The following is a 14,259-nucleotide window of genomic DNA, read 5'->3' as shown; positions in this document are numbered from 1 at the left end:
ACAACAGAAAGAAACACAGAAATGCCAAACTAGCTTTGCAAAATTGGTGGAATGCCCAGAGGTGTACCTTTGAAAGGGTCTTATTAAGAAAATCCATTAAGGATGAAGAACTCTAATTGCTGAAAACACAGATAATTTGTGTCATTATGGCAGTTGACAGTGAAAACATGGGCCGGGCTGCTCCAGTAAATCTATGGCGTTTTAGAAGCATAAAGCATAATAATGTGAGCGTATTTTTGTGCCCGCGGCAGCAGTGTGTACGTTAAGAAAAGCGGAAGCCATCAGAATTTCCTCAAATCATTAGAATAAGCTGAAACAGGCCCATTAGAGCCGAGAGATTCACCTCAATTTGGACCATTAAATGCAGAAATTATGTCTGAGCAATGTTTCCATGTCTACACAAATATAAGTAGGTGTGAGGGACATGTTTAGCAATCAAGACCAATTTACATGCTAATGATGTCGAGAGTGTTCGCCCAGAGGAAACGAGAATAAAACTTGATGCTTCTTTCAGCAAAAACACTACATGCTCTCCTCAAATCTTTAAGTGCTTTTCTTCCTTTCATGAGGAAAAAGGGAGAGATCAGGCTTTCCAAAAATGGTAGTGATCAAGTGCTACTTATATTAAAGTAAATATATTAAATATCAAGCACATAAATAGAGAAATTCAGAACATTTGTATTTTTTTAATTCTAATTGTTCAGATAAATTGTTATGATACCAAGATAAAATACTATAAAATAATCTTACATTTATTAAAATACATTTTTAAAATGTTTTTTAGAAGTATCTTATGCTAACCAAGGCTGCATGTATATGATCAATAATAAAATAAAAACAGTAATGTTATGACATTATTACAATTTCAATTTTAATTTAATTTTAAAATGTCATCAGTGTCACATGATCCTTCAGAAATCATTATAATATGCTGATTTGCTGCTCAAGAAACATTTCTGATTATTATCAATATTGAAAACAGTTGTGTTGCTTAATATTTTTGAAATATAAATATTTTGTAACACTATAAATGTCTTTACTGTCACTTTTGATCGATTTCATGCATCCTTGCTGAATAAATTATTAATTTCTTTGACTGGTAGTGTAAAAAAATCACTAGTGGTGAAACCTGGACCCCAATGCATATTAACACACACACACACACACAGCAATCATCATCTTGACATTGAAGGTTATTGAGTCATAAATGCAGCACTCACAGCAGCTGCAGGGAGACCAGGCCATCAAACAGTCCCTTTGGGATCTCTGCGATTTTATTTCCATACAGGACCCTGTAGATACACACAGATACAATGTAAATAGAGAACAATGACTCAACCCACAATGTTTCAATATGTCTAGCCCATGTGCAACACATCAAGCGAGTATGTATCTTTCTTAAAGAAGCTTTCATGTTTTTCAAAAAAGCAGGCAAAATCATGACAGTGGTACATAATACTAGTCCTCTGAAGTCATGCGATATGATATAGCTGTATGTGAGAAACAGACTGAAATTTGTCAGTAAAGTTACTGATCATGTTATAGCTGTTAAAGGCAGGGTAGATTATTTGGAGAGGTAGGGCAGATGTCCTAGTTTTCAGGGAATACTGATTTATATTTCAGTCACAAAGCTATCGTATGGCTTCAGAAATACAGTGCATGACTATTTTTATGACAATTTATGGTGTTTTGTGTCCTTTTGAAGTTCTCCATTCATAGCAATTGTGTTTTGTGTTCACAGAAGAAAGAATGAGTTCTAAACAATGTTCACTTTCGGCTGAACTATTCCTGCAACACACTCTAATTTCCAAGCAAACGTGTGGTCGTGTGTTTATGTCATCTTGCACATCCTCTTTGCTTTATTCCTATTCCCTGAGAGACTGCAGCCCATCTTGCACCCCTCAGCGTCTCTTTAATCACGCCGCATGTGTAAATGAGCTCTGTCTCGTGTACAGCTGTGTGGGCCGGACGCAGGGAGATAGATCTGACCAAATTAATATGCGCACGCTGAGTCTTCCGGCTCTCTCTGACTTGTTGAGGTGATTTAAATGAAAGTTCTCCCTTGTGTTCACGCTGCTGCAGATGATGCAAACACACACACACACACACACACACAGACAGCGAATGACACACACTCAGGCAGACAGGAGGCTGTCTCGTCTCCATTCTCTCAGCCTCCTGTCAACTGATTTATTCGACACCTGTCCTTTCACCTGACTGTTACATTTACGCATGCCTATTATCTTTGTAAATGTATTACTGTGCAGCTCAGGTGTATGAATTTTGACATGTGTGTGTGAAAAACACTTACAGTGAAGTGAGTGAGCGCAGGCCACTAAACGCATCTTCCGCAATCTCAGATATCTGATTCTTGCTCAGGTCTCTGTAATGACATAAATAGAGATAATACAGCCGTCTGTTAAACCAACAAAGGGGGGCTTTGCACATTTGTCTGACAGGACATCGATACGCCATAAATACCCAATAAACTCGATACTGAGGAGAAAGAACATGAGAAACTGCCTTGTGATCATCATTAGCATCTAATCTTTAAAGACGTAGTTCACCTAAAATTGAAAAGCATTTACTTTTTCTCACGTTAAGCTTTCACATGACTTAGATTATAGCAAAATTAGCTGTGTGGACCAGTTTTTAGCTATTTAACTTGGCAATGACAAGATTTTCTCAGTTTTGGGTTGTTGGGGTGGAAATAAAGTGGTTGTGAAAAATGTACACAAATTCTTTTTTTTTTCTTAGGTGTGTTTGCTTGAGCATATTCTTCAAAATACTGAGTTATTCACGTCAAGGCATCACTGCCAACGCAGAGGTGAGAAGATCTGAAGTTGTGTCTAAAATACAGATTTTCTTGTGCAGGGTGACATGCCTCGAGAAACTGCTGTGCGTGTTATGAACCCTTCTACTATTTTTTCAATGCGGTTGACAGGAGATCACTTGCAGCAGGTATAGGGTTCATACATATGCTGAAAAAGTATAAAAAGAAAGTGTGTATATTTCTAGATGTGTCAAAATAGAGGAATGTTTAGCTGATTTTAAAGTGTTTTTTGGATGTACACTATCGTTCAAAAGTTTAAGGTCAGAAAGATTTTTGAAAGAAGTCTCTTATGCTCACCCAAGGCTGCATTTATTAAAAAAAGAACAGCAATATTATTACAATTTAAAATAACTTATCTATGTGAATATATTGTAAACTGTAATTTACTCCTGTGATCAAAGCTGAATTTTCAGCATCATTACTCCAGTCTTCAGTGTCACATGATTCTTCAGAAATCATTCCAATATGCTGTTTTGCGGCTCAGGAAACATTTCTTATTGATTAATATTTTTGCAGAAACCATGCTACATTTTTTTTCAGGATCAGATCAGTATAGTGTAAATAGTGTGAGGAAGTTCTTACATTCTCTTCAGTTTCTTGTACGTGGAAAACGCTCCTGCTGGGATGCCCTTGATCATGTTCTGCTCCAGACGGCTACATGGGAACAGATGGATATGTTTTGTTACACAACGCTGACTTTTCCATTACACTAGTAATTGCGTATAATAAAATTACGAAACAAATATGGCACAGCAGAGAAAAGAAAACGATGTAATATTCCTGTAGGTGTTTCGCAAATGTACATGCACCATATCAGATTTATTCCACTCACAACACAGATCTGCTGGTAATTTCATTTCTCAACGTCTGAAAGCATGTGGAGGAGTGTTTTACGGGCCCACTCTTAAAAAATAAATGTTTCAGCTAAAACCGAAAGGCCTGATTTTCAGTTCCAAATAACGTGGTTCTTTAGCTCTTTATGTAACCATCTACTGTATATACACTCTTAAAAATAAAGGTGCTTCAAAAGGTTCTTCAAGCGATGCCATAGAAGAACCATTTTTGGTTCCACAAAGAGCCATTCAGTCGAAGGTTCTTTAAAGAAGCATCTCTTTCTTACCTTTTTGTAATCTGAAGAACCTTCTTTCGCCAACAAAGAACCTTTTGTGAAACAGAAAGGTTCTTCAGATGTTAAAGGTTCTTTATGGAACCATTTAGACAAAAAGGTTATTCTATGGCATCGTGAAGCACCTTTATTTTTAAGAGTGTACTTGTGCTTTAAAAAAAATCAGAAACCATTATGCTGATCTGAATAACCTAATCCATTTTTTTTTTAAATACATATTTAGAATGATTTCATTTATTAAATTTTTTTTATTTATTATCGGAAACAGAGCTATAGAGCAAGAGTGAAGAAAATGTTCTTGATGAAACAAGGGTGCTTTCTCAAATCTAAAGTGCTCAAAAAAAAGAGTCTTTCGTTGAAGAACTTTTTGTTTTTGAGAGTCTGGCTGGTACTTAAGGCTCCTTCAGGAGGTCTACAGAGAAAGCCATCTAATGCTTTATGGCAGCCTGTACACTGAGTGTTCAATTTGTGTTTTGGCTCACTGGGATAAAAGGACAGAGAAAACAAGTCCCTGAGAAATAAGCACAGCTCTCTGCATGCTCCAGGTTATACATCATTTCATTAGCCCAATTTGTTTTTGGCCATGGGCTCGGTTGAGCTAATGTGTCCAAGCCTGCATATCCATTTATTATGCAAAGGTCATACACTATTGACATAACAACAAAGGCGAGGAACAGCACATATCAGGGCAATTACCTACCTGTCCTTTAGTGCAAACAAGGATCTCTGAATCAATATGGATACCAAATACCCTGACCAAGATGATATGGACGTTCTCCAAAGCACGAGAACATTCAATCAGCCTGAGGCAAGACGGCCAAAACACATTGGAAAAACTCAAGTGTTTTCTTTGTAACAGTATGCATGTTTGTGAGTGTACTGCTGCTCTGCTACATGATCATTAAACACGACATCCCAGCCTTATGCGCACAATGGAAATGTTGGCCTTGCAAATTTCCCATGCGCAACCGAAACGTCCTTGTTTATTGGAGGAACCCGCAAAACCTCTTTTGGACGTTCTCTTGTATTTGAAGGACTCCGAATACAGAAGTGGCTGGAACAACAACAAGGTCAGATGTTTTAAATGCCGACGCTGTATGTATTACAATAATTTGATGGCTTTTTAATAGGAATGCTAAAGTTAATCTGCTAACATTAGCATTACGCAAGCTAACATACCCGGCACAATGAAGTAAAGGTCATATAAAAAAGTTAATAGGCAGAAAAACTGACAATAGCATTAATCTAATAGTTGCTTTAAAAAACTGTGGCTTTCTCATAAAAAAATATGTAACTGTAGACCTTCAAAGACAGCTAAGAGAACAGAGAATAGGTTTTAGAGAATATCCTCCAAAATGAGTACAAAAGTGAGGTTTCCTTGTGAGACTGTCTAGAATTATCCACGTTTGGGATTTCAAAAGTTTTGGTACTAAAATAAAAGAAAGGAAATGATAACTTTCTACTACTGAGAACAGGTTCAGTTCAAGGTCTTGGTTAAAATACGCCTCTTTGTGAAGTGTTAATATAAATGTAATGTAAGACAGTCGGTTATGTCACAGTGTAAATGCAACCTAATAGATCTGCTGCTGCTTATTATGTTGTTAATATTAATCAAAAAAACACTACTAGGTAGTGCTGTCAATCGACTAATTAATCGCACATTAGAAACAACATAAAGGTGGTATATTTTAAATATGTGTTTAATGGCATCTTTTTACTAAGTAGCCTATTATTAATGAAGGCCAGTATCACATTGCTTACTTCTACTGATGTCTCTATTAAATTAATTTCCCTCAGTTATAGACATTAATTATAGCCATTCAACATCACATAAACTATAAATTGTACATGCATAAACTATACATTTAATATAGATTAATCGTTATTCAAGCAACAAACGTTAACCAGCGAAGAGCTGTGAGGGATTTCTCTTCTTCGTTTGTTCTCTGATTTATATCAATGACGGACAGATGGCAGCAGGTTTCACTTTAAAAGCAGTGCTGTCTCTTTAAAAGCTGACGCACATGACGTGGATCTGAAACACATCCGATTTTCTCACAACTCTTTACGGTCATTTAGGACTTTTAACTCATTTAACCTCTTAAGACCCGGCAAAACATTTTAGGAAAAAATTTTTATTTTTTCATGTCATTACATTGTTTAGAGCATTAAAAAAATGTAAAAAAAATTGTTTAAATGATATTTCATTCATAAGTTATGCTACGTCCTTGGTAGAGGACATCGGGACTCAATTTCTTTAAAAAAAGATAAAAAGACATGAATGAACATGCATAGGCAAAAAAAAATTTTTTTTAATTTTAAATCTTTTTTTTTTAATTTTTTTTTATCTTTCTTTCAATATTTTAAATCACCAATACATTTTTAGTTTTTAGGATTTTTTTTTTTTACCAGACTTTGTATAAAGATAATTCTCTACTATGCTATAACAGAATTATTTTATATACAATTTTTCTTCATGCAAAATGTGTGTAAAATGGCCATAAACAGGTTTTCTCATTATATATAATGTATCTATAAACTAAATCTAATTTGCAATTTGTGTTTTTGGGGCAACATGTAATGAAGAAAGAAGTGTAATAATGGGAGTAATAATTGACAAGATTTTCATAATAATATATAATATTTCATAGGAATATTGAAATATATTTTCTTTCCCTGTTCATTTGTTGTGTCTCCCAAAATGCGTAATAAACATAGATATCCTCTTATGAGGACATGTATGAAATCAACGTCCTGTTTCGTAACAGAGTCATATTTTGATTTGAAATCCCATAACATTTTCCTGAGATGTTGATTAATAAAAATTCATCAGATTTAAATGATAATTTCAAGATATTAGCATATTTCCATAAGAGTGTCACTAAATTAATATCAGACATTTTTGAAGACCAAGGAGAGGGAGTGGTCGTGGTGAAACATCCAAACATTTAGTATCTCTGAAAAGCCCTGAATGTGCTCTGTACAGGACATCCAGACTTAAAACTGTGGCATGTATAGTCTCAGAGAAATTCACTAAAATATAATGTCCTCATATGAGGATGCAGGGTCTCTGAGAGGTTAAGTGTTCACGAGGTTACTCACCAAAAACGGGTATTATGTCATCATTTTGTGTTTTTTTGTGTTTTCATATAGTTTACTGTAATCCTAGCCAAAGGATGGTAGGAAAAAATGGATACTGCGTTAATTGCGTCAAATATTTTTAACGCATTAAACTGAAAAAAAAAACCATACAACAACAAAAAAAACGCACAATTAACGCCTAAATTTTGACAATCAACTAGAAAGAAAAAAACCCCTCACTAACCGTCTAATTTTGTTTCTAACCATTTACTTGAATAGTACCTTGGAACAGCTGTTGTATGCTGTGATGAAATGGCACAGACACTGGTATTTTGGTATTTGGTAACGTACTAAAAATTAAAATCTTTGTATGGAAGTCTATGAGAACACTCGATTCTCAGCCAGTGTCAAATCACCCAAAAAGGGGCAGTACTCCACATATACTATATACTGAGACAGAACAAGCAGTCTACAGTGACTGCAACCGTAACACTGTGGTTGAATGTGACATAAAAAAATCCCTCCCTTTCACACTTTGGTGGTGCGTCGCCCTAATGAAGAAACCCGTTTCATATCATATCACAGACAACTTCAGCAGGCCTGCTTGAATCTGCAGATAAATCTCAGGTTTCCTGGACATTAGATTGGGCTCAGTATAACCCACCTCATTTTGATCCTTGACTGGTGGTCTAATTACCTAATCCATGCAGAGAGGATGGTAGACCTCTGGTAGCACTGAGCAAGATCTATCTGCAACCGCGCCATGGCGTTAACGCACTCGCTAATGAGGCTGCTACACCACACTGCTAATGGCCTTTGTTACATGACAAGCGGAAGAAGGCAGATCACCGCACAGACAATATCAGCGGAAAGTAATTATCACACAGGCAGATTTGACACAAATAGAGAAGGGAATTATTTTGAGGAGAGGAATCCATACATTTCTACAATTCCCTCAGGCAGGTTGGCAGGAATCTCCATCAGGCCTTTTTTACGGCAGTCTACGATGTTGCTGTTGCAGGTGCAGGCGGCGGGGCAGATGGAGGCCTGGGGAGCGCATGACCTTGGCTCCTTCTGAGCAGTACCTGAGGAGGAGGAAAAGATGGAAAAATAACAGATCAGGAGGAAAACTGACTATAGACAACATGGTTTAATGACACAAGAAAGCAAATGGAGAACACAGGGAACATTAAAACCATTTTGAGTCAAATATGAATAGAATAACATTCTTTCTGATAGCAGTTATAACTGTCATGTAGCTTCTGTTCAGAAGTGTGAAAATTAATATTAGTTCCAATAACAGCACAAATGAAGACGGGTGAAAATAGCTTTTAATACAGCACATAATCAGCGCGAATAGACTCCCTGTTGTTTTATTGTCTAGCTTTGCAGCTTAATTAAGAAACGCTTTTTCTTGCAGCGTGTTTTGTGTTGGAGTATATTCATCAGTTGATTAATCAGAGGGGGAGGAAAATGGGGCTTAATTAACTAGAGCTGAACGTGAACTTTTTCACCAATGAAACCCAAAGGTCCATTAAGAAATAAAATGTATGGAGTGGCTTTATAAAACAACACAACACAACAAAAATTATGTACAGACCTTTAAGATTTTTCCACTGTGAAATTATTCTCATAACAAATATATTTAAACACTCCTCCTATCATTTTCAATACCATAAAGTGAATGAATGAAAAAAATGAATAAAGATATAAGTAAATAAATAAATATCTGTTTAGTTATTAACATCAGTGTAAATAAATAAGGTTCGAAAAGCATGCTTAATTTTCAGAATCAGAATCAGAATGAGCTTTATTGCCAGGTACTGTATGTTTACACATACAAGGAATTTGTTTTTGTGACAGAAGCTTCCACAGTGTAACAGAATGACAGGGACAGAACAAAAAACACAGATAAAAAAAAATAAAAAAATAGAATAAGTAAATAAGGAATAAAAATATATAAATCGACAATTGTATGTGCAGGTATATTACAATAGACAGTTTTGTATGTACAGGTACTGTATATTATGTGCAAATTTTAGGTGTAGTTCATGAGATAGATTGCCTGAGGGAAGAAACTGTTCCTGTGTCTGGTCGTTCTGGTGCTCAGAGCTCTGTAGCGTCGACCAGATGCACCACTGGCGATTTCAGCAGGGGGCGACGGTTTTAATAGAGCTTTTCCCATTACAAATCCAGTATCTGGCCCCCTGTCTTTGCGGATTAATTACAGATGAGTGGGATTACAGAGATGGATGACATGGGGAGAAGGAGCCTCGGCTACCTCAGGTGCGCATGGGATGAGCCGAGGACAGGCAAAATGGGGCAGCTCCACGTGTACACACACCCTATCGACCGTGGTACACAGAAAATGTCTGCTTGTCTAGCGGTGGGAGTGCTTTTCATTTGTCTGAATTATTGAATGGCAAGCGTCATGGGGTGATATCATTTGATCTAATTGAATGCACAAAGATAGTACGTCTGTAGAAGTGCAGGTGAGGTGGGGGAAAGGTGAGGTGAACTGGACTATTTCATCAGAAACCTGGAGCCAAACCACCATCCTACTAAACGGATTACCAGCATCTCTAAACATTTGATTTAATAAGTTGTTTTTATGAGCAACAAATTCAATATAGATATATCAGGGATATTAGAGACAGAAAATTCAATCCAAAGGAACTGGGAAGCAACCAAAGCCTCGCTGTGGATAATTCAATACTGCCCAGGGAGCAACGCGCCTGGCCATCCGAGCATCAGCAAATTCAATCCCGCATGAGGGGGCTGGCCTGTCTGATGGGAGGGAGGCCAGACTGCTCGGCTGTGGAGCTCGAGTTATGGATGACTCCGAGTCCAGGCATCAGGGAGAACACTCTATGGCTATGATGGAAAGAGGAGGAGAGATAGATGGAAAAAGAAATGACTTATTGAAGGAGGAAGCTACGAATATGTGCACAATAACCCTTAAGCCTTGAGTTTCATAGAGAGATTAAAATTCCCAGAAGCCCAAAAATCAAACTAGCGTTTACTCCTGAGATATTTCTTTATTTATTCCTCTATTAGAGCCAAAGCTCTGAGAAGAACGACCACACTCGAATAATAACAAAAGCATCTCTGAGTCCTGTTAATATCGCAGGTCAGCCACAGACTGGAACGCTTCGGGCGAGGTTTGGGGACTGTGTAATTATTTATATCAATTGTGGTTTGGGTCTGACAGTGCAAATGCAGAGTAGCGACACAGGCATCTGTGTAAGAAAACCATCTCAGCATCTTCAGCTAAGACAATGTCTGCTGCACAAACAGACCACAGCTCTGAAAACTGGCACGGCGTCACCACAGAGCCTGGAAGAGGGCTCGAGTCAGGCAGCAAATCCTCTCTAAAAGAGTGAAGATTTAGCATTAACGTCTCTAAATGTAGATATATGAATGTCTGATTGTATAGCATTACCATGAAGTGGACAAGAAGCTCCTCAGTACTTACAGTGTCCGCAGCTTGGGCATGTGGTTGAAGCTTGACAGCGGGATGAGGGTGATGTTGTTGTTGTTGAGAGTGCTAGAAGGAAAAGAAGAGAGAACAAATATTAGAAAAAGGCATTTACTTAGTAAACAGACAGCGAGTGACTCCAGATAACATTTAGGAATGAAGACCAGACCATGCACAACAGTGTTTTGCTGAATTCACTGAACCATATATGTATGCAAGCCTGTTTCCTTAGAGTAAAAAATAAAAAAGTAATTGTTAGATAACTTTTTTAATTAGAAAAAGTCACTGGGAGTAGTGTGTTCACATAAGCGTATAATGGTCTGAATGATATCATCAATGATGTGCACACTTATAATTATGGATGGCGGTGCTCTCTGCTTCCTGTCATACCAGCCACAGTTCTAATTAGTGCTACTTAGTTGACCTAATCTTGCAATCAATCCATCCCACCCCATAACCCCCTAACCTATCGCACACATGCAGAAGACACAGCCTCCTGTACCTCCACCTCTTGGACAAGGGTCTGGAATTTCTCAATTTAGGATTTTAATGGTTCCTGCTTGGTGAGGAAAAACTGCAGAATCTCTCAGACTATGCCAACTCAGTTTACAGCTTGGGTTTGGGGTCTGAATGTTCCTTCTAATGAATCCTCCAACAGCCCCTCTTGAGTACAGTGCATCCATGATTTACATTTATGGATTTGGAAGATGCCTTTTATCCAAAGTGAATTAGATTGCATTCAAGTTATACACTTTTGTTTTGTTTCCAATTCATTCATTCCTGGGAACTGAACCCATGACCATGTTCTACTGTTTGAGCTACACGAAGACAAACAGTCTCATAAACTCAGAGCCTACTGACTGATCAGACCAGCTGCTGGTCTTGCTTTTTATCCAAGGCTGGTTAATTCAGTCTCAACACAAACAAGCTATTTACACTATTTACCATTGGAGTGATCAGATTTACAATTCTGACCAATGGAAATTTCCCAGCCCGAGTCCCTTTCTTGGTACTACAAAATTGCACAAATCAGAGGAAAGCTAATCCCTCTAAAATATAACATTCTTGTGGGACTTTAAATGATATCTGAATATTGATTTTGGCTTGGATCTTTGGTGGAACACTTTATTATGAGTGATGGAAAGGAGAAAACTAACTAAATGGAATTGAAAATTATTGTTATTCTACACATAGACACACAGAAAATTCCACACAAATTCCACACAGGGTGAAGGAATCACCCTTGCGAAGAGTTGACCAAATCCGCACCAGAAATTGATCCTCTTGTCAAGGCCACTGCGGCTCAGAGTTTTCATTGCTGTTCTCTGCCGCTCTATAGAGATGTAAATAGAAGAAGCTCTGGGCAAGCCGGAGGGAGGAACGCCCTGGTAAAAGCCTGTAATACCAAACCAACATAGAGGGAAAATGCACTTTGCTCAGGAAGGACTATCTCCTATCTATGAAACCTTGGGAGCATCCTCCAAATTTAGTTGAAGTAAGTGAAGAAAACACAGAACATAAATGAATACAAGTCTGAGAAATGAAGAAGGACTGTTAAAGAGAGAACAGGATCCACAGAGAGCGGCGAACAGCTTGTGCTTGCTGTGGTAGTGCTCTCTCGCTCATTCATATTTCAGCCATCCGGTTTCCAGGATTAGAAGCTCTGAGTAAAAATAAATCTCATATAGATTTCATTCATGCAGTCATAATTTGAAAAAGCTGGAGCCGGACGGGGGCGTCACAGTTACGTTAAGTCGGCTTAAACCTGAAATGTTCATGCCGAGAGCCATGACCTTTGGTGTCTCAGCGGATCAACTGCACCTGTTATTACGGACGTCTTAAGCTTTGCTGCAAGAAACACTGAGCACTGGACCAAGGGTCTTAAAGAAGATCCCACCAGAGAGATGCTGTCTTCCGCAAGACTGTCTTCCCTTTATCCAGCCCTCCGCACTGCAGAGGGCCGGCCACTGCTGCAGCGTGGGATCTCAGCAAATAACAGTGCAGCATGAGTGGCTCGTGCTAAAGCCACTTGTGATAATTGAAGATTACCTTGAGTCTTTAAAATTCCTTTGTCTTCATCGCCGGCAATATTAAATCATTCCGTCTGTGTCGCCTTGTAGTTGACCATAAATCAAAAATGTGAGAAGGACCGCATCCACAGTGTCTCCTGAGAAAGTGCATCCAAGCTGAAACGAAATGAAATCAATGCTGGATCCTGACAAATACAGCGCTGTACAGCTTGACTGTGTAACTTTATGATTTTATTTAAAGCTCTATTGATGCAGGCGTCAATAAAACCGGGCAGCTGTTAATGTCTCACAATGCTTGGTCTTCAGACCGTCTCAGAGGGGCACGTTTTCTTTTTACTTCCCTTTCCTTTTCTCGGCTATGTCAAGAAAGCTTTCCCACAGTCGCAAAAAGCTCGACAGTGGGGTCTTGAGTGCTCTGAGGCTTTCTTCAGGCCCTCATTAGAGGGACTTGGAGAGGGTCTCTGGATACTTCACTCCAGCGTTCTCAGAGCCAGGACATTTCGAAATAAGAGTGAGGTTGTTTTGGTGGATGCAGGAGGCTGAAGGGAAATAACTGAAGTGCTCCCGGCATCTGACTTAGTGCCATTCACTTGCACAACTGAGAAATCAGGAGGCAAAGACAAGTGTTATTTGACATGGTAGGCTTGAGGAAAGTCAATACTCTTCCTGTGAGTGTGTAACTGTCCTGGTAACTGGCCGTTATTCTAAATCCCTCTGGTAAGAAATCTTGCGTTAATATACATAAATGTAAAGGATGATGGTGTTCGGCTCAACTTTTTGTCTTCTCAATCCTTTGTCTCCTTCATATGGTGTAAAATCGAGTTCTATATAGAGTAGGGAAAGTGTATAGAGTAGGGAATATACACAACCTTCACTTACTCTCTTGAAAACTCGAGTGAGCCAACATGTCTGTGATGTTGTCATGGTTCCATGGGAAACTATTATCACTACCGCAGCACAATAGTGAGTTTGCAATTCAAGCGTCCATCTGAGCAACCATTTACAGGGCATCCCTGTGTTGGGCCCTCAAGTCAAAACAAATGAATAAAGTGCCTCCAGATGGAGAGCAATTTCATTATGAGCGCTCAGACTCCACTTGTTGCAGTGTGATGGAATTCATGTGAGCAGGATGGAAATCTTTGCCATTGTTTTGCTTAGAATCGCAAGTTCAGCTACAGCACAAAGCCGCAATCAGATGTTATTCTGCTAATTCAAATAAACCCAGTGAGGATAAACACAGAAATAACATGATCTGCCGTGCATAATCCCATCCATGTGGTTTGCGTCCAAGTGTAGACTTATTAAAAAAAAAGAAACACTAGTGCTTAGCATTTGTAACTAAAAAATGGGAAGTTTTATGGCTGCTAAAACCTACCCTTTACCTCCTCTGAAAAGAGAAAAAGAGCTCTATATCCCTCGATGGTGCAGAGGATGGGAGGAGAGGTGAAAAGAACAGGTACTTCCACCCGAAAACAGACATGCTTCCACCACCATTGATGAGGCCATTATTGCACAAATGAGGAAAGATTGAATCGAAGCTCTTCCGTCGGCCTCCCTCCTCTCTCTGGCCATCCATGAGCGAATGATTAATTGAGCACAAGGGTCCGACTGCTGAAATGCCCAATTTCCAGCCCGCCCCTCCCTATCTCCCCGAGCTTTGGCGTAGACCACACGAAGATAACGCAATGGGGCCATGTCTGGTGGCAAAGCA

At 38.6% G+C, this 14,259-nt stretch overlaps 1 protein-coding gene across 1 annotated transcript in view; it reads right to left on the bottom strand.

The window, feature by feature from the left end:
• LOC107567472 (slit homolog 3 protein-like) overlaps nt 1-14,259 on the bottom strand; it is a 90,991-nt gene that overhangs the window by 58,555 nt on the left and 18,177 nt on the right. Inside the window, exons 4-9 of the mRNA XM_016253164.1 lie at nt 10,516-10,587; nt 10,231-10,411; nt 7,981-8,174; nt 3,416-3,487; nt 2,312-2,383; nt 1,221-1,292 (exon numbers count right to left, since the gene is read on the bottom strand). Coding sequence (XP_016108650.1) covers nt 1,221-1,292; nt 2,312-2,383; nt 3,416-3,487; nt 7,981-8,174; nt 10,231-10,411; nt 10,516-10,587 — 663 coding nt within the window. The remainder of the gene's footprint in view (nt 1-1,220; nt 1,293-2,311; nt 2,384-3,415; nt 3,488-7,980; nt 8,175-10,230; nt 10,412-10,515; nt 10,588-14,259) is intronic.

The sequence above is a fragment of the Sinocyclocheilus grahami genome, unplaced genomic scaffold (assembly GCF_001515645.1).
Source record: "Sinocyclocheilus grahami isolate Dianchi unplaced genomic scaffold, SAMN03320097.WGS_v1.1 scaffold1162.1, whole genome shotgun sequence".
Lineage (NCBI taxonomy): Eukaryota > Metazoa > Chordata > Actinopteri > Cypriniformes > Cyprinidae > Sinocyclocheilus > Sinocyclocheilus grahami.
This window is presented reverse-complemented; position numbering and strand designations above follow the sequence as displayed.